This window comes from Typha latifolia, chromosome 2, assembly GCF_019914945.1.
Source record: "Typha latifolia isolate L0001 chromosome 2, TyphaL0001v2, whole genome shotgun sequence".
Lineage (NCBI taxonomy): Eukaryota > Viridiplantae > Streptophyta > Magnoliopsida > Poales > Typhaceae > Typha > Typha latifolia.
In genome coordinates this window covers 2,943,137-2,968,672 of record NC_133087.1, presented here as the reverse complement: position 1 = coordinate 2,968,672, position 25,536 = coordinate 2,943,137, and the positions used below count along the sequence as shown (strand labels likewise).

General features: G+C 36.3%; 4 protein-coding genes across 10 annotated transcripts; 2 read left to right on the top strand and 2 right to left on the bottom strand.

The window, feature by feature from the left end:
- The first annotated feature begins 1,876 nt into the window (after nt 1–1,876).
- Nucleotides 1,877–6,652, top strand: LOC140781261 (protein ABCI12, chloroplastic). 3 transcript variants are annotated; one of them, XR_012107685.1, is made up of 9 exons: nt 1,877–2,277; nt 2,632–2,748; nt 3,444–3,680; nt 4,406–4,570; nt 4,705–4,780; nt 5,146–5,210; nt 5,699–5,868; nt 5,992–6,113; nt 6,202–6,652. XR_012107685.1 is itself a non-coding variant. In XM_073127180.1 (8 exons), the coding sequence occupies exons 1-7, from the start codon at nt 1,888–1,890 to the stop codon at nt 5,846–5,848; spliced, it is 1,200 nt and encodes a 399-aa protein (XP_072983281.1). In that variant the 5' UTR covers nt 1,877–1,887; the 3' UTR covers nt 5,849–5,868; nt 5,992–6,652. The 3 variants fall into 3 exon arrangements, 1 of the variants encoding a protein (XP_072983281.1); XR_012107686.1 differs by having other exon boundaries at nt 6,325–6,460; XM_073127180.1 differs by having other exon boundaries at nt 5,992–6,652.
- Nucleotides 6,653–7,798: 1,146 nt separating this feature from the next.
- Nucleotides 7,799–13,030, top strand: LOC140781263 (GDSL esterase/lipase At1g54790). Of its 3 annotated transcripts, none has more exons than XM_073127181.1 (6): nt 7,799–8,238; nt 8,539–9,062; nt 9,814–10,014; nt 10,455–10,621; nt 11,780–12,050; nt 12,662–13,030. In XM_073127181.1, exons 2-6 carry the CDS (start codon nt 8,810–8,812, stop codon nt 12,928–12,930), a joined length of 1,161 nt encoding a protein of 386 aa, XP_072983282.1. In that variant the 5' UTR covers nt 7,799–8,238; nt 8,539–8,809; the 3' UTR covers nt 12,931–13,030. The 3 variants fall into 3 exon arrangements, with proteins under 3 accessions (XP_072983282.1, XP_072983284.1, XP_072983283.1); XM_073127183.1 differs by lacking the exon at nt 7,799–8,238 and having other exon boundaries at nt 8,490–8,676; nt 8,744–9,062; XM_073127182.1 differs by lacking the exon at nt 7,799–8,238 and having other exon boundaries at nt 8,546–8,680; nt 8,744–9,062.
- Nucleotides 13,031–13,041: 11 nt separating this feature from the next.
- On the bottom strand, nt 13,042–18,929 carry LOC140781264 (E3 ubiquitin-protein ligase SP1-like). Of its 3 annotated transcripts, XM_073127186.1 has the most exons (10): nt 18,832–18,929; nt 18,695–18,747; nt 18,401–18,522; nt 18,194–18,289; nt 17,786–17,941; nt 17,649–17,714; nt 17,014–17,126; nt 16,771–16,881; nt 16,266–16,376; nt 13,042–13,405 (listed from the first exon to the last, which is right to left on the bottom strand). In XM_073127186.1, exons 1-10 carry the CDS (start codon nt 18,903–18,905, stop codon nt 13,402–13,404), a joined length of 906 nt encoding a protein of 301 aa, XP_072983287.1. In that variant the 5' UTR covers nt 18,906–18,929; the 3' UTR covers nt 13,042–13,401. The 3 variants fall into 3 exon arrangements, with proteins under 3 accessions (XP_072983287.1, XP_072983286.1, XP_072983288.1); XM_073127185.1 differs by lacking the exon at nt 13,042–13,405 and having other exon boundaries at nt 16,051–16,376; XM_073127187.1 differs by lacking the exon at nt 13,042–13,405 and having other exon boundaries at nt 16,051–16,376; nt 18,401–18,465.
- Nucleotides 18,930–22,831: 3,902 nt separating this feature from the next.
- Nucleotides 22,832–25,433, bottom strand: LOC140781259 (UPF0603 protein OsI_019212, chloroplastic). Its single transcript, XM_073127178.1, has 3 exons — nt 25,014–25,433; nt 23,940–24,132; nt 22,832–23,354 (listed from the first exon to the last, which is right to left on the bottom strand). The coding sequence occupies exons 1-3, from the start codon at nt 25,431–25,433 to the stop codon at nt 23,107–23,109; spliced, it is 861 nt and encodes a 286-aa protein (XP_072983279.1). The 3' UTR covers nt 22,832–23,106.
- Nucleotides 25,434–25,536: the final 103 nt, after the last annotated feature.

The window sequence follows — 25,536 nt, the reverse complement described above, 5'->3', positions numbered from 1 at the left end:
ATTCTTCAGTAGCTGTCCAAAGAATTAAAATAAGTGGCCTTCATACTGTTCCCATGATATACCACTTCGTTTTCTCATAAATAAGCAGCATAAGGATCAGAACTAGAACTAAACGACACTTTATATTTGATATCTCAATTTAACATATAATATTGGGTGTATATGTTTTCTATAATCGACAATGCACACTAAAATTTCTTATTATAAAAAAATTAGATTACAAAAGCCCCGAATCAAATAGGCAAATACTTCTAGTAATATGTACAAAATTTAAAAGTATCTAGTAATTTATGCGCTTGGGTTTGTAGACGACCCATCTCATTGATTATAATACACGTCGTTTGGCTGAAGCTCAACTCTGATGGGCCATGCCAACCGACTCTAGTAGAGTTGATAGGTATTTTTTCCATGACCAAGGAGGTCATTGCTTCGACTTCAACCTTAGACAATATTTGTAGAGAAATTGTTTGATGGTTTGGTGACTATGATTGATTCGGTTGATGGTTTGACAGTGCAAAGCAACTCGGCAGCGCGATGACTTAGAATAGGTCTCGGTAGCATTTGGTTCGGCGATCCATATGGTTCGAAGCTTAGACAAGGCAGCTAAAAATTTGGTAGAGTTTAATCTCTGTATCTAGAGACGTTGGCTTTTTATTCGGCCCATATTTAGAGAAAAAAAAATTCTAACGAGGCCGCATAGCGGCAGCGGAGCCCACGGCCAAGGTGTCCTTGGCGTTCAGCGAAGCCTCTACGATCGCTCTTGGTCTAAGGGAGGTTGCAGGTAGAACTAAGGATTTAATAGTGGAATCAGATACAGGAATCATCATTCAGGTTCTCCGAGGGAAAAAGGCGATGCCATGGCGGCTAGGATGAGGTGAATAAGGCCGCGGACTGGGCCGGGCGAAAGGGTAGTAAAGTGGCTAGTATACTGTTTGGGGAGAAGGGTAAGGATCCCCACTACATAAGGAAATAGAGGTAATCCTCAGGATGTGACAAACTAAACTGTACCTCTTTTTTACTAATTAGCTGGTTGCCAGTTCCGTCTTAAAAAAAAGAAAAAGAAAACTAATTTATCATCCGGTGGTTTCAGTATATATATATGGCAAATACTTCAATGCACCTTTAAAAATTATAATCTTAATCCAACGGCTATAATAGCCGCCATTTTCCTACCGTCTAGGTTTCCGCACGGTTCCAAAACCACATTACGTAAGAAAAAGAGTATATCAGTTAAGAAGATTAATTACGTGTGCTTAACTTTCTAATTTTCTTGTTATACTCTTGAAGATCTTAACCATTAGATCTTCATCAAAGTGATTGATAAGTACGGAAGAAGCGCTCTACACGTTTTTCCGTTAAGATTTCTCTCTTAAATATAATTATGCCTTAATTATAGGAGATATCATTTAATATTAAATAATTTAAATTTGATTATTTGGAGATAAACTTTAATTTAAATATAATTCTCTATCTCTATCTATTAAAATTTAATTTAAATCAATCTTAAACTAATGGGAGATATATGTAAATAATAAAAAATAATTAAAAATATAAAATGTAATTAAAATTTCATCAAGTTAATTATAAAAGACATCAATACCCTTATTTTAATATATATACATTACTCTCAGTTAATGATATATATGTCTTTTACTTAATAAAATATTAAGATAATATAATTGTTAAAAAATAATGTGCAAGATTATATATCTAAAAAAATTACCTGCTAAACCGGTAATATCTTTCATTCTTATTATACCCTTAAAGATCTTAACCGTTAGATCTTCATCAAATTGATTAATAAAAAATTAATTTGATTACACGGAAGAAACCCTCTATATATATATATATATCCGATGAACTCCAAAACCCCCCATCCCTCCACCGATGACAAGCAAACTCCTCTCTTCCTCTCCTCTCCACACCTTCCCCTTACCAACTCGCTCTTCCCCTCTTCCTCTTCCTCCTCCTACTTGTCTTCCTCTCTTTCGAAGTCTTAATGGAAATCACCAAAACCCAAGAATCATCCTCCTCCTCCCATGGAGTTCAGGAACTCGACAACCAGCTAGAACTAGACTCTTCGTGACCTCCTCTTCCTCCTCCGCTGAGAGCAGCGATGGAAAAGGAGTTCCCAAATGGGCATCTTGGATACCTCGTGGCGGTGTCGCTCCCGAGAGGATTCTTAGGCTCATCTCGGGTGCCACTTCGAGCCCCATCTGCCAGTTCATCGAATCGCCCCGAACTTTTCTCCACTCCGTCGATCCACGAGTCAAATTGGTAATTGGTACTCTTTAATCCTACTTTTTGGCATTAAAAGTAGGATGTATAGACGCAAACCTTGTGGTGTTAAGTAGGATTTCCTTTTTCTTCTTTTGGAAAATGTTCAATATTGACTCAACATTGCAATTTGCTAGTTGGCCACATCCACATTAAGGTATTGTGTTTTCCTCAAGCTTGATGCAACTGATTTAATGCACTTCTAACATTACTTTAGGTGCTTTTGGTTTGACGTGTTGCTATATAACTAGTTTTGTTGAACAAAGTTCCATTTTTTACATATCTGCTGAGGCCACATTTTGACATGCATGAGACAGTTTCATCCTACAAGTTAATTTCATCCCATTCATGCAGGTATGGCTGTTGGCTCTTGTTATTTTACCAGCTAGATCGCATATTTCCATGCGGCTTGGGTTGGTTTTATACCTGTCTCTACTGTCAATGTGGATTCTCCCAACTCATGTTTGGATGGTAAGCTTGAAATATTCAATTTATACTGGTTCAAAATTTTCTCTGGTTATTAAACATCAGAGGCTGTGCAAGGGAGCAGATGGAGTAAATTGAACTGGGTTATGTTGTTACATGAAATGTTGTTTGAATGAGTAATATGTGCTTGATGCACTTGATTGTGTTTTGAGTAGTTGAACATAATGAGTGTATTGATGATCTGTTACCTATTAGTATTAGGTATTTCCATCTACATGTATAATTTGTGATAGAACAATAAAAACATCATTTTTTCTCAACCCTTCATTTGTTATTGACACATGTAAACAAAAATTCATGTAAATCTATTGACTTCTGGTGCAGTAGGACTCGTCAAATTGGTTTCACCTTGTCTTATACCATTCTTACATAAATAAGAAATTGTGTTGGTACAGATATTTTCTGTACATCGGAATATATAAGAATGTAAGCACTGATTCTTCTGAACTGCATTGTATTCTCTCACCTCCCATTTACTGGTTATATAGAAGCTTTAGAACTGAATGACATATATATGCCGTTTTCACAATAAAATAGTCAATCTCTTTTTTTAACTTTTTGAACTCTTATTTCAATCACCAGATTGACTAGTTCTCTTTTTGCATATATAAATTCACTCGTAGCCATTACCTTGAACTTTTAATGCTAAGGTGAATGAATAAATTACATTTTACTTGTAGGATCAATTGGGAAGAGTTGCTCTACTCTCAGGGATCTTATTCATCATGCTCGGATTTGGTTCTGATGGTGTACCTCCACTTGTCCAGTCAAGAACTCCTCCTCCGTGTCTCATGGGGCTTCCAAATATTCCTTCATCCTTGGAAGGCTATTCTTACACATTCATGAAACTAGGACCTTTGCAACTTACAAGGAAGGGCCTCTCTGTGGCTAGTACTTCTGCATCTCTATCCTTTACTGTATGTTTTATCTTTTCAAATATACTAGTTTTTCATGTTGTTAATATTGTTTTCTTTTTCGCATCACCATATCTGCTGATTCTATTAACTGAAGTTAGACATGACTGGATCCACAATTTCTTCCAATAAGCCTTTCTTATCTATTTAGGTTTGTTATTGTTTGGATCATTAGGGACCACCTCCTATGCCATGGCAAGATTTCTTGCATCAATTACTACTATTGTTTTAGTTATCAGTGGGTCAGTCTCCTTCCTTTCGAGGCCCTTTGATCAAAACTAGAGCACTTTTGTCTTGAAATAGTTATTTAACCTATCAAAGCTCACTTTACTGATTCCATTGTTTAACTGGTTTTAGATCAGTCATTCCTTTCCAGACTCTGTAGCCAACATTAAAAATACTGACCTATGGGATTCAGAATTGTGTGATCAGAAGGAATACTTTTTCAGATTCATTACCAGAACTAATCTAAACATATCACTGATTTTAGAACTGATATCAGTGAAGTACTCTGGCAGTGGAGAGTCTCATTTCACAGGAGTTATGCTAGCTGGAGTTCTTAACTTCAGCAGAATATCTTATAATACTTTTCTCTGTAAATACTTATTTCTTCTAACTGGACAGAGAAAATAGTATGATGATATATGCATACTAGATATGCACTATGCTAGTTTTTTCCTACCTTTTAATTGTAGGATCTTGTTGATTTACTCTCTCTATGATGACAGATCTTCCAAAGTGCAAGTTTATGTTTGGCAACAACAACTCCTGAGCAGCTTGCTTCAGCATTACGGTGGTTTATGATTCCTTTAAGGCATATTGGTGTTCCAGTATCTGAGATAATACTTACTCTATTACTTTCGTTGAGGTTTATCAATCTTGTGTTTGATGAGGCAAGTATCAGCTCACTAGTCTATTAGATGTATGGTGTTTGTCTTCCTGCATATTTTATATGCATAGAAATTGTAAAGATCAGCTGTCCTATTTGTGAATGATTTACTGACTTAAGAAAATTGTCTTATGTTAGGTTCGGAATGCAGCATTGGGAATTGTGGCACGTAGAATAGAATGGCATAAATTAACTGCTATCGAAACAATAGACAGTAAGTGGCATTCTTTTTATCTGTTGATAATAAATATTATAGTGTGAGGGGCTGGTCTTATTATCCACGAATGACTTTGAAGATTATTAATGCTGAATATGCTTTATTACTTGAAAATGATCTGTGGAAGCTAGGTGACATTATTCTTGTTCAATATTGCCATGTTGTAAGAGACATATATCCTCATTACCTACGCAAATATCCTTTATGTTGGTAATTATTATTTTCAAAATTGCAAGACTATAATGATGCTATTGTTTCTCAGATAAATTTAGTGTTTGAATATGCTCTTCTCTTAACATTGAGATCTTCATCTCTGTTTAAATTGGAATGAAGTAATTGTTCCCTATTTATGACTTGTGCAGTTTTCTTTTTGTATGTCCGACGGATCTTCAAAAACATCTTTAATCATGCTGAACAAATTTCAAAGGTTAGTCATTTTCTAGAATTATTTCATTAATGATGTCTATTGATTTACGATAAACTCCTAAAAGTGCTTGATGCATGAATGTCTCTTGAAAAAGTTTTTCTGAAGAGGACTCAAGAAGGAATTATGTAAGCATAGGAGCTTCACTGAGGTGTACTGAAACTACAGTAAAAGAAAGGAATTGTAAAATGAGTAGTATGAGGAGACTAAAATAGAAAGAAGAGAATAGCTTTGCCTTGGAACAAGTATGACATAAGAGCCTAAAAAACTATAAAGGAGGGTAGGTAACTTCATTGCTAATTTTGTTGGATTATTTCATTTAGGAAATACTGGAAACAAAAATCTTTAGTTTCAGCCTACTTTTACATATGTAATTTTATGCTAAAACTGAAGTATGATGATTGTATCCATTATTGTTTAGATGTTATCCTTTACTATTTTATGTGTTATTCTGATATCCATATTTCTATCTCCTCTTGTTATGTTGGTAGGCCATGATTGCTAGAGGTTTTCGTGGTGATTGCAACAATCACAAGATATACCTCTTTTCCGACTCATCGCTTGGTGTTGTAGATTTCCTTTCCTTGCTGTGCCTGTGTGCTTTAGTAGGTGCTGCCACTCTTTCGGAAAGGCTCATATAATGTAGTCTCTCATTGTTTTGGTAAGCAACCTATCTGATGATGCGGATGATAGATGTAATGGTGTTGATATAATTTCACGATACATGTCTTAGTCATTTCAGCTACTTGTCAAGATTCTTACATGCGACATAGTTCTTTTACAGGTTGTCTTGATGCTGCTTCTTTCTTTACGGGCGGTAAAGAAGAGCTTTTACTTGCAGTTGATCCGGGAAAACTCCAGAACTTGGAGTTCGCACGTCTGATGAATAACCTTTTGAACAAGAAGGTAAAATTGAATGAAGCTAGCCGTAGGAGATGCTTTATTTATCTCTTTCGACGGAACAACAGGTTATTCTTTTCATGTCAAATATTAGATTTGTACCTCACTTCCTCATGAAGATGATGTTTGAGCTCTGCTGCCGGCTACTGTCTACAATCTTTCTACATGTCATATTATCATGTTCTGAGGATCTAATTGATGCTGCTAATCAGAACAGTCTACCGCAAGTCTTTTTATTAAAGACTGAAGGGCTAAAGCATTTCATCAAATAATGGTTACTATGCATCAGAAGGAGAAACTCCCTCCCATGCAACAATATTAGGTGATAACAATGGAGATCCTACAGTAATGGAGCTACAGTGATTTGTGGAAGCTAGGTGACACTATTCTTGTTCAATCTTGTCATGTTGTAAGCCACATATATCCTCGTTACCTACTCGTATATCCTTTCTGTAGGTATTGATTATTTTCAAAAACTGCAAGACTAGAATGCTGCTATTATTTCTAAGATAAATTATTAAATTTAATATCTGAATCTTTTTGTATGTTCGATGGATCTTCAAAATCATCTGATCTTTTAATCACGCTGACCAAATTTCAAAAGTTAGCTTGTGGGGCTTATAATCTTTTATAAAAAAAAATTTCTTTGAATATATTCCCTATCCAGTGGTCTCATATTTGTATATGTCTGAACACTCTGTAGGGTCACTACATGCCTTGATTTTGATGACTACTAAGCTTGGAATAAAAAGTACAATAATGAGTTGCTCTCTATTTTGCTTGTTCGGATTATTTGATTACTAGGGATGCCAGTATTTGATTTCACTTATAAGCACTAAGAAAAACAGTGCTTTTAGAAAGAAAATTCATCACTTAACCAATAGTTGTCTTATTTATTAGTTCATGAGAAACAGAGGTCACGAGTTTAATTATCCCTGTAGATATTAGAGATGATATTTAGTGAAGTTTTAGAAATAAATTGAGCTTGACTGAGTAGTTCAAACTTGGCTTGAAATTAGTTTTGAAATCATCAAGCTTAAATTGAAAATTGATTAGATTTACTTTGAGCTTATTTTCAGCGACTTGATAAGCAAATTTCAGCATCATTCAAGACTTGATTTCAAGTTTGAATTATGTTTGAATTGAATTATACTTAACTTCAACTTGATTCAAGCTTGAATTAAATTTTTGGTGGCGTACACTTTATAAAACCAAATTATACATATGACCAAATTGAATCTTATTTTATTATATATAACATATAATATAAAATAAAATAAAAAAAAACTAAGCCTCATCAAGTCGAACCTTAAGCTGGTCTGTGCTTAAACTTCTTGAATTCGAGCTTGATCCAATTGATCAAGCTTGACTGATTTCAAATACAAGCGGAGGTTGATCGAGCCTGATTAACCATTGTTGTAAAATAACTTAATATTCTAGAGTGAATATTTTAAGATTAAATCAAAAAGTAAAATGAAATTAAAATATCAAATTAGAGGTCTTTTTCTTTTAACTTTTATTAGAAAATGATAGAATATTCTCAATTCGGTATTCTACTGTTGGGTGAAAATGATAAATGTCCTTATGAGGTCTGAATGATTATAAAATAAATTTAGGGTGTTTTTGATAAATTTTGTCTAAACGAATCGAAGTGGGATTAGGATTAGCAATAAATATCACGATCCGGAGGCGGGAGATAAGATTGCTTCCATGGATTTTTCAGTCCGGTTCTTGCCTTACCGTCGGCAGTGGCTTCGCCGCAGCCGGCAGTTCCAGGATCCAAACGACCTCCTGAGGCGGTCAAGCCCGTCGCTTGGGGTCGCAAAGCGAAACGAAGCGGGCAGCGGAAGAGAAAGCTCGTTACCGGCGCGAACGATATCAAACTCATCAGGCGTCGAAAAGAAGAAGGTCCTGCGCCGCAAAAGAGAAGTCTTACGACGACGTCGACACGGGACGCACGAGCGGTGGAGACTCGCTCTTTGGAGCTGAAAGCTTACCGCTATGCCGTGAGCCCGTGATGGCGGTGTGCTCGTCGAAGGAGCCTCTTGCTAAAGAGCAACAAGCTTCGCTGATGGCTTTCCGGCGTCTTCTGCACGTCTCGCCGGAGGAGCAAAGATCGGAGCTTTGGCAGGTGATGAGATATATTCAGAAGGAGCGTATCTATCACGAGTTATTCGGTTGTTAGTTTTGTAAGGAGACAAAGCTAGCGTTAACATTAATCGTAAATAATCTGATAGGTTTTGTTTGATCTTCTGTTTTAATGTTTTAATAGAAAATATATACGATTTCGACTTCTTAAGTTTAATTCTCACGATTTCCATATAGTTTAATTTCCCCCCCCCCCTGCCCCCTTATCTATCAATAATTAATTTTATTTTACTTGTCAAAGTCCACGGTAAAATTTTAAAAAAACTTGAACTTTGACCTCAAGGTGGATTAGAAAACCAAACAAGGAAGACAGATTGATTGCAGTATAAAGTTTCCAAGCTGTTTCTTCCAAGCATGGCTGCGTCGGAGAAGCACATCTGGATTCTGGAGGAGTAGCGTACAAAATTACCAATCGGTTCTGGTAGGTGGGTTCCCACCAAAACTCTCTTTTCCTCATATATTAACTTTCAACCTTCCTATGCTTTTAGGAACTGAGGATTGAGACCTCAAAGGGAGTTGTTTGCAACCAAGAATCAAACATATAAATATTCACCATGGCTATATTTCCTATTTCTGAGATCCGGATCGCCATCCATATCGTCTTGCTCTTCGCCTTGGTGGTTGCTGCAGCTGCTGCTGCTCCAGATTTTAATTACCCAGCGGTGTTCAACTTCGGTGACTCGAATTCCGACACAGGTGCGCGCGTCGCTGCTGGGTTTGAGAGCATCGACCCGCCGTATGGGCAGACCTTCTTCCTCAAGCCGGCCGGCCGGTTCTGCGATGGCCGGCTCGTCATCGATTTCTTATGTAATTCCTTCCCTCTCTTTCTTACTTCTTTCTTGGCTGTTCAATCGTTAGAGAAAGGAATTTATGTTATGGTTGTAACTGTATAGTTCAAATTACGGGAGAAAGAATAGATTTGGGAAATAGATCTCTATGTTCTGGTCGTGCCCCTAAACTGTTTGAATTAGAACCTCAATGGGAGTTAGTGGTAGGCATTGTCAGGTTGAGACTTGATTGCTTCTATAACCCAAATATTTTGATTCTTAGATTGCTGGATGGGAGACAAATCCAAGTAAGCCTACTTCACTTTTTCAGTATACTGTACGGAATTTAAACCTCACACAATGAAATTGCTAGGTTATCATTTTCATGAAAGAGTTAGGTTGGTATTGATGGTAATTACATAAAGCCATAAAATCTGTTCATAATTAGTCTTATCAAAGGTTATAACAACTTGATCAGTTGCTCCTTCTCAATATAGAACGTAATTATAGATATCTATAACTACCGTCTTACTATACCTGCTTGCCCACAAAAGCAAACAGGTTCCAGTAATGCCATGGACCCCTAAGGCAATAGAATATTGATCCTATTGCTTGGAATTGGGATTGCCTTTTATAAGTTTATCTGATGTTGATACACACACACACACACACACACACACACACACAACTAATTGCTTACAACTTTATCTCCTTGTGGTTCATTTTCTCTGAAATTTCTCTTTGGATGCTGAGATATGATGCTGAATTAATGATTAGTCACTTCACTTCAGTGGACGCTATGGATATGCCATTCCTTAATGCATATCTAGATGCCGTTGGTGCTCCTAGTTTTCAGAAAGGTTGTAACTTTGCTGTAGCTGGGTCCACAATACTTCCAGCGACAGCATCATCTGTCAGCCCATTTTCCTTTGGGATACAGGTTTCTCAGTTCCTCCGATTCAAAGATCGAGTTCTTCAATTGCTAGCTAAAGGTATGATAGTTTATGTTGTTAAAAACTAATTCGCTGCAAGAGTAAAACATAAGCATCTGTTCCCTAATATGGTAGTGATGTTATAACTTGTGAAATTTGAACATGAGAAGCAAAAAAAAAATGCATGTACATATGTAACTATTTTACTTGCTTTTAGTAGGTCCAAGTCAGAACTAATGATATTATACTTCCATCAAAGATCCAAACCAACTTGAACCCTACTTTTTGAAATGTCTAAACCAAGAACAAAAAATTCAATCTGTAACCGACTGATTCATCTGTTGGCCCCAAGTAGGATTGCCAAGCAAAAGAATAGGCATTTTAATATGGAAGCATAAAGTCACTATTCATCAACAATATTATTTCGATATTTGTAGCATTCATAAAATTGCAGATCTTTGTGAGGTATGACCTGGACAATTTTTATGTGGTTGTTTCAGGGAACAAGTTCAAGAAATATATTCCTCAAGTGGATTTTTTCAGTCAGGGACTCTATATGTTTGATATAGGCCAAAATGACCTTGCCGGTGCATTTTATTCCAAGACAGAGGATCAAGTCATTGCTTCTATTCCAGTTATCTTGTTGGAATTTGAAACTGGACTCAAGGTATGATTGATCCCTCTTTTTAAATGTATTTTACTTAGTCAATGCTAAATGATCTACCAGATAGGTCCCCTAGTTATGTGATACACTTTATTAGAGTCTTTTTTTATTGCATTAGTTATTTATTTTCATTAAAATAAATTTTCTATAGGTCTCCGCGTCCAAACGCATGCATCAGGTTTGCAAAAACAGAGACCGTTTTTTGTGCGTTCAAATGCGATCAAGAGCGTTCGAACGCGATCGGCGGGAGTCTGCTAGAATTTAGGTTAATAATTATTATTTTGACTTGTTGGCTAGCCTCTATAAAGGTGTGGATGATAGTCAAAATCATTATGCTATTAGAATATTGGTTTCTTGCCTCTCTATCTTCTCTCTAGTCTCTTTACCCTAATCTCCCTCCTCTCTCTTCATCAACCTACCATCTCTACCGTTGGCAAGGTCTCTCCTAATTTCTAATCTTCCTCGTTTGTCAAGTCCTCCCTCTTATTTGGGATCTCGACTACTTCTTCTCCTTAATCTTTATCCCTTAAACTACATCGATAATCTACTCTCATCTCCATTATCATTTATAATCCTAACATCCACTCCATTCGTCACCACCACCATCATCCGCACTAAATCGTAATTTCGTCTCAGTTGCAATTTGAATCTGTGAAGAACATAAATACGAAAATCGTAGATCAGAGAATTACGGATCGATCTCATTTAGTTTCGTAATTTTCTGACTACGGAAGAATATTTGGTGAATATTTTTTCTTGGTTGCGCGAACTGCTTCCTGCAATAAAAATCCAGATCTTGAAGGAAATCGTTCCGTAACCTATCATTAGTATCAGAGTCTATTTTTTGGTACCATAGAACCTATCATTATGTTCAAGAATTTATCTTATAAAAGCATCCAAATTTCTATAGGGTCATTTTTCTTGTTAAAAGACTAAGATTTGTCTGTGCTGTGATTTATGATTTTATAGAAGCTCTCTTTGTTCTTGCAATTGGCAAGCTTGCTGCAAAACTTCTTTTAGATAGTTAATTTGAATTAGATTCTTTTTCTTAATTTCTATGTTTACTTTCCAATATGCTTAACTATACTTTGACTGATTAGTTTACCTGTGGGTAAGTAGTAGGTGTTATATTCTGATATTCATCTTCTTTCTTACTTCCAGAAATTATATGATCAAGGTGCTAGGAAATTCTGGATTCATAATACAGGTCCTCTTGGGTGCTTAGCTCAGAATATAGCTGCTTTTGGTAAAAATCCATCAAAATTGGATGAGCTCGGATGTGTTGGCTCCCACAACCGTGCAGCGAAGCTTTTCAATTTACAACTCCATGCACTTTGTACAAAGTTGCAGGGAAATTATGCGGATGCAAGCATTACTTATGTGGACATCTACTCCATAAAGCACGACCTCATTGCAAATTTCTCTCGATATGGTATGCAAAATGATCCGTTGCTTATTTTAATTATTATAATTTATTTAGATCATAGGAACCACACATCTGGAAAGACTTTAGTAGCTTTACCTTTATTTATGTAGTTTAATTTGGATGACATTAGTGGCTCTTTCTTGGATTTAATATAACATTAGTAAAGATTACAGAAATAATAGTGACTCCAAATATTACTACTATCTTTAACCGTATATATTATGAGAACTTGATCTGCTTAAACAATTTGCATTGCGTAATTAGAAGCATTTTACATGATTAAACAAGATGACATCTACTCAACAATTGCTCAGCTATGGTGTTGTGATAGATTGTGTTTCTGACGTCTATGGTGGTAGTTTTCAATTACCTTTTCTTGAACATGTAACTTCATCACTCCTGATTTGCTTTCACGTTAGTATTGGAAATGTTAAGCCATTTTTGGCAGCATTTGATAAAATGATATCCAGCCATAAGAAATACCTTGACTTCTTAACTATTCCTTTAAGCAATTTACCATCTGCAGAATCAATGTTCTTCAATTTCTGGTTGCTCTTTTAGTTGAATCAGCTGACACCCCGAAATGGGAAATATTTGATACGCGTAATTTCTTGCAGGTTTTGAAGATCCTTTAGCAGCGTGCTGTGGATATGGGGGGCCACCATTAAATTACGATAGTAGAATCCCATGCGGACAAACAAAAACTCTTAATGGGAGTTCTGTAACAGCGCTAGGCTGCAATGATACAACAGAGTATGTTAATTGGGATGGCATACATTACACAGAAGCTGCAAATCTTCATATTTCATCGCAAATACTCACAGGAAAATATTCTGATCCACCATTCTCAGATATGATGCCGTTCCTTCTTAAACTAGAGTTTTAGTGGCCAGTCTCAGTCTTCCCTCAATTTCCCGATGTAATGCATTGTAGTTATTACTCATAATTGTTTATCAATAAATAAAGCTTCATTTCAGTCGGACAAATGCTCAAGTGATTATTTCGTTCCGATAGAACTGCAAAAGATGCCATGATTTCATTAGATTCATTTAAATGATTACAAGTCTTATGCACAGAAGAAACCGGAGAGATAGAGAAGTGCTTCTTAAAACAAGTCTCACAATGCTGACAATCATCAACGATAAAATAAGGAAATACATTGTATTCAACCCAAAGTGGAAGAATTACGCGCGCACACACACACACACACACAAACCCAGGCAGTGACATAGACACAAAGAACCTAACATTTAGCAATTCTGTCATGACTACTGCAGACCTAGCCCCCACGCATGCACAACCTTATGGAGTGCTAAGGAAAAGCTTCACTGACAGTCCACTAGCAGAAGGGAGCTCACTAGCTGAAAGGAGAAGGAACAAACTAGATAAGCAACAACACAGAAGCATGCCGAAAATACAGAACATTAGAACAACAAGCCCGAATGGGCTTAAAAAGCTTCCATCCTTCAAATCCAAGGGCGACCAAACAGAACAATGGGAAAAGAAATAAAAAATACTTATAAATTACACAACTAAGTATGAGCATCTATTGATACGTGACCTAGATGGTTCAGAGATGCTGGGAATCATTATGTTTCAAAAGTAAGCCCTCTTTGAGTTTTGACCCATGCATTGCGATCAAAGTTTTCCGTATCGGGATAAAAAAACGATACATATCGGCTGTAAGGGCTGCTTGTATCGGATCGAACTATTTTTTAATTACGTAAAATTATAAATATTACTTAAAAATACAGAAAATTTTCTAAAAATTTAGAAAAAATGTCAGGAAAATTTTAAAAAATTACTCACATATGAAGCCTAAAAAATTTAAAAATATATTAACTTACTCAAAATTTAAAACTTTGATGAATACTGAGTTAGTTGTCGTAAATTTTTGTGGTTTTTATCATCATAATTACCATAATTTTGTTAATAATGATGCTCAGGACTCAATGATCCAAAAAGTAATTTCATCATATTAGTCATATTGTATGAATCTTGTTGTGTGACTTGTGTCTAAGGAGAATAATAACCAGTATATGTATCTTGTGTCTGAGACTATTGAGAATATTGAGGATAATAACCAACATATGAATCTTCTGATGGCTCTAAATAATAAATAATCGATGTAACATAATTATAGGAAGCAACATTTTTATGATGACGTCGTTGATATGTATATACATCCTAAATTTCTCTGTTTTCAATCCTTATGCCTTCTTGATTTTTCTCAGCAAATATAGATGAGACAATCTCACCACCAAGTGTATTATCAGGATTATGATTGATACTAGGAGGCATACTACCTCTTACTGCCGAACGACTCATACTAGTTTCTGCCCTTATTGTGGTCTGTCCCAATATCTCATTTAACTATGGGCTATCTCTGTCATCTAGTAATCCGTCATCTACTTTTCTGATCTATGGAGTCAAGGAGTTTTCTTCATCGAAAACATAATTTAAATCAATCAGTTGTTCGTTTTCTGCTTTTTTTTTTATTTCTTTTCCTCAATCTCATATTATAATGATAAAAAATTAACTTTTCTAATCTTTTTATAGTCAATCGGTTACGTGTTTTGGAGTGGATCAAGAAGAAAGTAGTCTAATTTTTTTCATACTATGATGAAGATACAGTTTGACTTAAAATTTTTTTTGCTATTAGTCTCATTTCCTTTCTGCATCAATTACATTTAACACATTTTTTTATCTTATCCAATAATACTACAATATTGCCACGATGTCGGTATCATATAACTTATCTTGTGGAGCCATTGATAATTTAATATTTACTATTTTTTGCTTGTAACTCGTAAGTATACATAAACAAAAATCAAAATAAAATATAAAATAATTTAAAATTAAAAAAAATAAATAAAACCCTCTTAATTTTTTTTCTAATTTTTTCTTTCTTTACTTATTTCCCTCCTTTTTCTTTCTCCTTTCCCCCCTCTCTCTCAGTTGTTGTCCTTGCTGCACTGCTCCATAGCAGCAACAGATGCTGCTGCTGATGTGAAGCAGCATAAATTGGAAAAAAAAACTCATCCGAGGTCGTTGGAGGTCGAGGTTGTCGAATATTCGTCGGAGAACGTTGTCGAAGGTCAAGGGCGCCGGAGATCTACTTAGTTCCGATGGAAAAGGTGAGAAAGTAGGAAAAGAGAGGAAGAGAGAAAAAGAGAGAAAGAAAAAGAGAGAGAAAAAGAAAAAAAAAAGAAAGTAAAGAGAGAGAAGAGAGAAAGAGTCACGTGGTAGGGGGAGGGGTTCATCAATAATTGATGGCCCCTTGGGTCGGATCCGACTTGTTTCGGCCCGAAATGTATCGGGTATCGATAGAAACGATCAGGATCAAAATTGACTAGGGTCAATCCCGAGTGGGATGGCCGAAACTAGTAAACTTGATTGCGATTACACTAAATTGCGATTTCAAAGCAACTTTATATAGAGCTCTTGAAGAAAACAAAAAAATATTTGAAGAAAAGTAAAAGATATGGGATTGGCAAACTATTTACATACTAAAAAAGTAAGTAAACACAATCGGGCGGACATTACAAACAAAAAAGTAAGCCAATACGGTAGGGAGGAGGGTAAAGAAATGAATAAAATCGTAAAGATACTATAGGGAGTAAAGAGGAGGGAGAAGCCCTTCCCCTCTCCTCTCCTGGCCAAAATGGCTAGAAAAGGGGAGAGGAGAGTAGGAAACACAAGCAGCGGAGAAGACCATCTCTTGCAATTATTAGTTTTATTAACTTAATTTTGTCCTATTCCTTCATGCAAATTATTGAAGGGAAGGAATTAATGAAAGATTCATTCAGGTTAGAACGTACAGCGTGTTATTATGGCACAATTTTGATGGCTATGGGTAAGGGCAATTGGAATCCTTTGCTGCCTAATTGGATCAATCTGGACCTAATAATATGTTCTTAAGTATTTATTAGAAGCGTCCTAACATTTCTCGTAAAACTCCAACAAGTTCAATATCATACTAAAAACATCCTTGAAGAACTCGATATCGTATTAGAGACTCAAAGATTGTGATTTAAAAATATCAATCCCAGTGCTCGAGGTAAGCACACACGACCTTAAATTACAAACAACTACTCGAATAACCTGCAATATAGACAATCCAAGTGAATAAATTCTAATGTAACAAATTAATTTTTCTTTTTCATAAATTTCCCCATAACAGAACTAAGGATTTTAATGATTGTTCAAATTAAATATAACCTCTTGTGCAATTCCTTCCGACGCCATCTTTCCAGAAAATATTGAGCTGCATGTTTTGCAAGCAGATAGGCACCAACAGTGGTAAATCCCAAAGAAGCAAAATTGTACCACCTATTAAGAGTAACCATAGTATCAGTATAATACAGTTCTCAATTTATTTTTATCTTAATCCAAAAAAGTTTATTTAAGGGTATCATAGTCATTTTGAATTTATAATTATATTAACTCATTTATATGGTGACGGACAATTAATGAAATAATGGCACGGTGTTTTTGAGGCATTATAAGCTAAATGCAAAAATCGAATGATAAATATCTATACGGTAAAGTATAAATATAATAAAAACAAATGTTGAGTATTTTTGATGTATTTCCCAAACAACTAATATGTTTAATTTCTAGATAACTTGCCATATAAGAAGTGAATAAATTCTATTGTAACAAATTAATTTTTCTTTTTCATAAATTTCCCCATAACACAACTAAGGATTTTAATGATAGTAACCTTTTATGCAATTCCCACCAATGCCGTCTTTCCAAAAAATACTGAGCTGCATGTTTTGCAAGCAGGCAGGCACCAACAGCAGTAAATCCCAGAGAAGCAAAGTTGTACCACCTATTAAGAGTAACCATAGTATCAGTATAATACAAAATACTTTTAAAACATATCTCTTTGTATAAAGTCGTAGTCGCTATGTAATGCAAACGCACGATAAGCCACATGTTTTTGTAATTGGTAAGATCCTACCAAGCCCATCTTCCTACATGCGAAATAAGTTGATCAATGTCTTCTTCCGAGACACAAAAAGGCCCTTTATGTGGTCGTTGAACTCGAACTCTCCCAGTATCATCTTTAACAGCCTTTCAGGAATACAAAGAAGTCTAAGAACCAGAAAAGGGAGTAAGAAGAGCTAAAAACATAATCTATGTTCTTTTACAAACTACACTGTGGATGTTGAATTGTTGATCAACATGCAAGAAACATGTGACCAAGAATAAAGAAAGGAACTTGTCGTACTTTAGGGAGGAAAAAAAGATATTAACCACATCTGAGAACCATTCAGTGGAAATACCCTTTTTCTAACTCCAAATGTGAAAAGTTAAACATCATGTTTTTTTCTCTGAGATTAAACATTATTAGCTTCTCCAAAGGGGAAATTTCATAGCAGAATCCAATTAAAGACATTTAGGACTTATTTGGTTTGAGTTTAAGTCCCAAATTCAATTAGTTAGTCTCATTTTCTAGTCTTAAATCTTTTAAGAATGAACTCGATTACATATGATAAGAATAAAATATATTTGATTACTGAATCAGATTAGAGATGTCCGAACAAGTTCAAGAGAAGTCTATAAATTCAAAACAAACAGGGCTTTAAGTATTACCTCACCAACCACAGTCAAGGAAGTTCCAATTGGAAGAATCTTTTTAATTCTTCTAACACCAGATCTCTGAAAAGTAAGTAATATTAATCAGAGAACAATCTCATAAGCCTTTACATCAAGATCTTGAATAGACAAACCTCGGGACCTTGCATGTAGTAGTTCAGATTTATAGGGTCTAGAGATCGGATCTGGTCTGGAGATCGTTTTGACTCAAAAACATCAGCTGCAACAGTTAGCACCAGACCAGTAGCACCATGAGCCTTCTCAACATAAACACGGCCAGTCTCATCATCCTGGAATTTATTATTATATTAACAGTGTGTAAGACCTCAAAACCTCATATGCACAAGAACAGCTGTTTAGTTAGAAAGGTATACATAAACCAGATTACAAATTCCTCTGATAGCAACCATTCTAATCCCCATAGAACAAATAACTTCCACCATTTACCGTCATTGTAGGCTCAGAGGATCACTGCAATTTTGGTCCAGGTAAAAATGATGTCTAACGTAGCATGAGATGAAACCTCTATAATCACAACTTACCAAGTACCATGGAACCTCTGTATTCGTAGGAGACTTCAAAGTAATGTGCTGTTCCCATGACCCAGCATCATTACGCTTAGAGGAGTGCAGCTCTTCCTACGAAGAAAAATCAGACGATTCACATAACTGGAAATGACAGGCTACAAACTGCAAACTCGTAGACTTGTCGCAAACAAGCAGAAGAATAAATGGAGATCCTATACATACCCTTTCCTCAACTATTACGCCTCTCGAATCACTTGGTTCACAGTTTATCGGTGCATCCGAACCAACTCGCCCCGAAATTTTAACAAGAGGAAGAACCTTACAATCAGTATCTAAAATAGCCGCTGCGAGAAAAAGTAAATACACTTCACCCACTCTAACAATTCAATCAAGTATAGTAGGATAATGACTAAACATCACCTGTGGTAAAATAAAGTTCAACAAAAAACTAAAATTCCATCAAGAACAATGTAGTCATTAGGGCAAAAGCAAGATAATCCCAGGCTCACAACTCACCCAGATCCTTCAATTGGCCAACCCTAGTGGCCGACTTGAGAACATCAGCATCCCTGAAACCACATCGAGCTCATTATTAGAAGCACATCAAAGAAGCAACTCCAAGTGAAACAATTTGCATTAAACTCAACCAGCACCTTCCACTTTTTCTTCCCAGCAGGTACAGAGCAGCTGCGCTCATGCAGCACCCAACGCCAACCCAAGGAATCATATTTGACCCAGGAACGGTAAAGGAAAGCTCTGATTCGTGCTCATCACTAGATATATTTTTTTTCTTTTTTAGAAATAAAAGCTCGTATTGAAAAGAGATACTTCCTTCCCTCAATAGTTTGTGATGTTCAGACTTCACAAACGAGGTCTGGTATCCAGTTCGTTTCGTGTCTCTCCAATCTCCGCCGTACAAACTCTCACACAAGAGATGCCTTGGAGATATTCCGGTTTGAAAGCCAAAAGGAAAAGGAAAAAAGAGGACAAAATATTCGTCTAAGAATCCTACATAGCAACCCATTGTTAAGCTTTCTGAGGAACAGTGCTAATTATGAACAACTCTTGTAGAATTTTATGAAACTGACAGAGATATAGCGGCAGAACGTAGCTTCACACCATCATCTTCCCATTTCAATTGTGGGGCAGTAGCACCAGCTATGACTGTCTGCCATGCATGTAAACCAACTATTTCAATGACAAAAAAATAGGAAGTAAAATCCTATTTGATATTCATGTAGCAGAAGAGTAAAGAATTAGAAAAGAATCTTCCAAAAAGGTTGAAGCTCTCAGCATGTTAGATATGGCATTCTTGACTTAAGAAACACCAGAAAGCCTCAATCGAAAAGAAAAAGAAAAAGGTCTGTTTATCAACAACTCATACATTACAAATCCATCTTTGGAGGAATACTCTCAAGTGATATGCTACTCTAAATACAAAGTCCACTATAGTTCTAATTGATAGAATGGTCACGCATTAACATAGCCTAAAAATTTTGGCCAAAACTGATCCTTTTCATCTGGGGGCAGTCCAAAAGCAACACTGGAACCAGCAAATGAGGTGGTTTCGGGGGGACAGTAGGTTTGCTAACAACTGAATCATGCCTATTACATGTATGAAACCACAACAAATTACTAAAATTATTAGCCAAGTGCAAAGAGCACCAGAACAGAACAATTCATGACACTAGATGTAACACACAAAAGGAAAATGCATATACTCAAACTTAGCTTTTCAATAAAATTAAGGTTAAGTACAACGAATTGAGTACCTTGCCACTGTTAACAGCGACAACCAGGGCAACGCGTTGCGTATCAATTCCAAACTCGTAGAAGTAATAGTTCCTGTAACATCCATAATTTCATAAGAAATTAGAAACATTAGAATCTGAACATGAATTTAGTTAGTTGGAACTATCTCAGCTGACTAGGTGATGATAATTAATTCTTACAGAAAAAACAACAAATAATTGGTTAATTAATCTTTCACTATTTTGAGAAGCATTGTGTTAATATAAAATGGATAATTTGCAGAAGGAAATAAAGAAAGGAAAGGTTTCCAGGTCACTGACTTTGTAATGTAAATAAGAAATATATGTTGACAACTCCCATTCATGGATAACATGATTACCTAAGAGTTTCATCTTCCTTTGACTTTTATTGTGCGAGCCGAGTACAAACTTGCACCCCCTGTAAAAATATCACATCAGAAAAAAAAAATTAAATATTATACCTGAATGTGAACATTCAAAATAGAAGAGCTTGACAGTGAGTGGAGCATAAGGTAATTTACATGGAAATATATTAACTAATGCTATTTTGGCATCACTAGATCTGGCGAGCCTTGTGCAACCAATAATGTATTCAAAAGGAATTGAAAGACATTTAGTTGACAAACTCATTGAGCTACAAAATGGATATCTTTTAAATGAATTTTACACGATTCTCAAGTTCAAGTAATCACCAGGGACAAATCCCTTCGAACTGACATCGCCTTCGAAAGCTCTGATTCGTGCTCATCCACTGTGACGTGGTGAAGATTGCAGAGTTCTGCAAGTGAGGCTTCTCGCTCCCAAGTCAACGGCTCCTCGAATGAAAAAAATGCCTCTATGGCGTAGTGGTAAGCTCTTAGCTCTCAACGGTGAATTCTATATGCTTGTGTATCTCCACCATGACCTTCTTCTTTTTCTGGCGGCTGTGGTTGGTTTCCGATAGCAATGCCGCCGCCATGAACTGGTGGTGGTAAAGCAACGTCTACATCGGAGGTAGCTGCTAATTCCGGTAACGAAGCAATAAACTCGTTCGTTACGAAGAAGAGCCTTCTCTTCCGTGCAAATTGTACTCATTTTCGTGCATAGAAGATTTTCTCGTGTCATGTTATCGCTCATTTCACTGTCTCTATCCTTCTCTATCTCTATAAGGAATTAAAATTTAGCAGTTGGGTTTTATCGGTATTAGTTGGTAGTTATAAGTAGGTCTAAGTGGATAACTCTTAATCCATCGTGAACTAGGATTTTGGCTGAGATAACGGCCAATAGCGATATTTCCCGCGTCGGAATTAAATTGGTTTTGGGGTGGACGGGGATAGAGAAATGAAGGAAGACATAAAGAGACTAGAGAAAGGAGGAGGGAGAAGCCCTTCCCCTCCACTTTAGCCGGGTGGAAGGGAGAGGCTTTTTCTCCTCCCTATGTGATGTTTTTTCCCCCATTATTCTCCTTTCTCTTTCTCTTCTTCCTCTACCTCTCTTGTTCCTCCCCCCTGAATGAGAAAAATCTCTTCTTCTTTTTTCTCCTCCTTTCCTTTTTCTCCTTCTTCCGCGATTATTGTTGTCGTCGTCGCCACCATGATCATCATTATTATGCCCGTCGTATCCATTGTCTCCTATTTTATCTTCTATCTTTTCATTGTCTTTTGTATTATTTGTAGTGATTATTTATAAGATTGTGCATGTCGTGTCTTCGTGTGATCTCTACTGAGCTACAAAACTCCAATTCTCTCGTGCATGTATTCTTGCAAAGGTCAGCTTTGTTGAAGTTTTTTGTGCCCATTAAGTCTCTCGCTATGCTTCTTTAGTGGTGCTATCGAGATAGCTAAACGAGAGGCCTATTTCCAATGTCATCTCGCCTTACGTCCTCCGCTCATGATTGTGCGCGAGTGATTGTAATGTCGTTATGTGGTTGATACTATATTTTTTTATTGTAGTTCAATTTATTTTTAGTTCAGTGTGGAGCTTATGTCCGGGATCATATATCAAGTTGTAACCGAACTAAAGGTATGTTATTCCTTCCCTTTCTTTGTTGCTTACTTCTTTCTTAGTTGTTAGATCATTCGGGAAAGGAATTTAATTATGATTGTGACTGCGTAGTTCAAATTGTGGGAGAAAGAATGAGTTTGTGTGGAAATATCTTGTGATACATTTTAATATGGGAGCTAGATGTCCATGTGCTTGTTGTGCCCCTAAACTGTTTGAATTAAAACCTGAATGGGAGTTAGTGGTAGGCACTAGACATTGTCAGGTTGAGACTTAAAATTGCTTTTATAACCCAAATTCAACTGTCTTCATTCTCAGTAGTGTCTTAGGGAATTTAGACTTCACACTATGAAATTACTAGGACCAACATTTTACTGAAAGAAAGAATACTGTTAAGGCAGTCAACAGGTTCCACAATGCCATAAGGCATGTTTGATATATGCCAAATTGACCTTGCTGATGCATTTTATTCCATGACACAGGATCAAGTTATTGCTTCATCCCTCTTTAGATGCATTTTTACTTAGTAACTTAAAGGAGATCTTCACACAAATCCTTTGATTATGTTAAACAATTTCCTCTTATAAAAGAATTTCTGTAGACCATTTTTCCTGTGGAGAGGATATAATGTGGCTGCATCTTATAGAAGCTTAGTTTGTTCTTGCAATTGGCAAAAAGCTTGCTGCAAAACCTCATTTAGTTGGTGAACTTAAATTAGCTTTTGCAATTCCCATATATACTTTCCAATATGTTTAACTAACCTTTGATAAATTAGTTTACATGTGTTGTGATTATGATAGAACAGAGTATGTTAATTGGGATTGCACAGATTACACGTATGAAGGAAAATGTGCAGCACAATAATTCTTTGTTTTACAGATTATTACAGAAGGCTAGTCAATGGCTGTAATAAACCATGAGCAACTGTTGTTAGAGTTTTGGAAATTATAGTAACCATATAACTGTGACTTCACATGTATCGGAAGTTTACAAATTATATGATACTTAAACATTTACGGATACAAACTCAAAGAAATATAAAATGCAGTTATGATCACGTAGTCCTATGCTCTCAATTTCTTTTCTTTCTTTCTTCTTCATAAAATGCGCTCTCAATTTCTTAATGAGTAATTTCTCTCAGTTGGAATTTTGTGGTAATTACTTTACATGCACAACCTACTTCTTAGAGACATAAGCATAGTATTGAGCCATGGGAACAACAAAAGCAATCACTAGCAAACCACCAACCACAAGGGTGAATTGCCCACGTTTTTCTTCGGTTTCTCCTTTGGTTTTGAAGTTGGATTCCCGTTTGTTGTCCTTGAATTTAGGTCCACCAGGATCTGGCAACCCATCGATAGCAGCAACTAGGCGTTTTGCAGAAGTGTACATTGCTTCATTGTATTTCTCTTCTGTAGCTAAGACTGCAAAGATGAAGAAAAACACCAAGGTTAGTCCAGTTGTTAGAAGAATATTGGCCATATTGTCTAGATTTTTTTTTTAAAATTACTTTTACTATATAAAAGCATGCAAAAATTCAGTGCAGCAACTTCTTTGAAGAAAGATTAACTGAAACATGTCACAAAAGGTAGGAACATTCATGATACAATTGACTGCAGCTACACCTAGTATGAAGATGAAATCAGATTTCAGAATTTCTTTACGAAAATCTAATAATCTACAACTTAAAGTTAGGTGATTAGAATGGGAAAACCATATTTGAGATAAATTCCTTACCCTTGAACCGACGAAAATTTTCTTTACAAGGTTTTGTCTTTGGCTTGTGCATTAAACTGAACACTCATGAGCACTCTACTTTTCTTAAATGTTCAAAAACTTTGTTTTGTAGAGAGTGGATTAAGAAGGTGCAAGTTTGACGTCCCTGATTCAGCTGTAATTTTTGCGAGCAGTCATTTCTCAACATGCATTTTGTGAATGAGTCAAACAACTTCTCCAAGTAGCACAACAAGTCAGTAATCTAAATCAAGCAACTAAAATTAATGCCTAACCTGGAAGATTCTCTGAGACTGTAGCATCTAATATTGTTTCTCCAACGGCCTGAATAAATGCAGGACCTCCTGTTACTGCACCTTCTTTCTGACTGGTAACCAAGACAACTATGCCTTTGTTGCTGCCTTCTTCCACTGTGGGATACCATTTCTCCAAGACCTGGTCAGCATATTCAAAAGCGTCTGCCTTGCTCTGTGATGAAAGTTTAACATAGCCGTCAAAGTTTGATAAACGTAGAATTTTCTCTTGCCTTGAATGAAGCAAAGCACACTAAGAAAATTGGAGTAAGTAATACAGATTGCTTGTAGATAGAAGAAACCAGTGTCAAATATGCATTTAGCAAACAACAAACTTGTAGATGTTTAAAAGGGAAAATATGAATAACTATATTTTGTACTTACCGAATTATCATCTGGAGGAAAGGGTTATGCTCTTACTTAATAGGAGGTCATAAAAAGTGAGTTTGGTTGATACTCTAGAAAATAGCTAATGATTCAGTATGTTAAAATCCTGCAATTTAACTTGTTAATTTTTACTAAAATGATAAAGGTTGCATACTTCATGTACAATCTTGGGCTGTCTTGATCTACTGACCTCTTGGCGAGAGAAGATTAGTCTAACTAATAAATTGAAGTATGGCAATCAATGTCTAAGTAATGATTCTTCTTTCAGTTAGTGTGACAGCACAGAAATCATGCAGTAAAACTATCTAAAAGCATCAAATACTATGATCTAGAATTAAGGCCAAGCAAAGATAATTTAAGTCCGACGATGGCAATGAATCAAGCTGAGGCATCAATGCAATTAGTAATCTGGAGCAGTCTAGTCATGAGCATATAACTACAATTTGTAATGAGATGGCCATAATTGAACATTTTTATTACTAGCAGCAGCAAATTGGAGGAAATCAAAGATCAACAACATCTGAGTTTCAACTACCAAATATACAAGACGAGAAGCAGTGCTATAATTGAATGGCAGAAATTGAATCAAGATTCCTTCTGATTGAGCAAAAGAGTTCTATATCATGATGTGAGCATTTCAGAAAGGGTTAGTAGAGAGACAGCACATACTGTTAGCTTGCGAACAGTGATAAAATTAATACTCAAATTCTTCCTCGACGCCAGATCAGACACCAGCCGCTTCAAATCGGACTTTGTCACACGGCTCAGGACACCCGCATCATCAACGACATAGGATTCTGTCGGCGGCCCCTCGCTCAGCACATCGAACTCCGAGGCAAGCCCCGCAGATTGGAGCAGCGGGACTGGGCAGAAATTAATGGCGAGCGAGATGGCGACGGCCGCCAAGCCATGATGGATGTGGGTTATCCAACTCTTCTTTGATGCAGGTGGAGGAGTTGACTTCCTCAGACTACTACAAGTGATGGGTCTAGTGAGCAGTGAAGAAGGTGCCTTGTTAGGGTTCTTTGGGAGTAGGCGTTTGGAATTGAGGAGAGGGGTGAAGGAAGAGGGAGAGAAGATGGTCTCCATTGGAGGAAAGACGAGATGGAGTAAGAGTTGGTTTTTAATTCCATCGGATTTTGGGGGATTTCTCTTCCTTTCCTTCTCCCATGGTCTGGGTGAAGTCTGGATA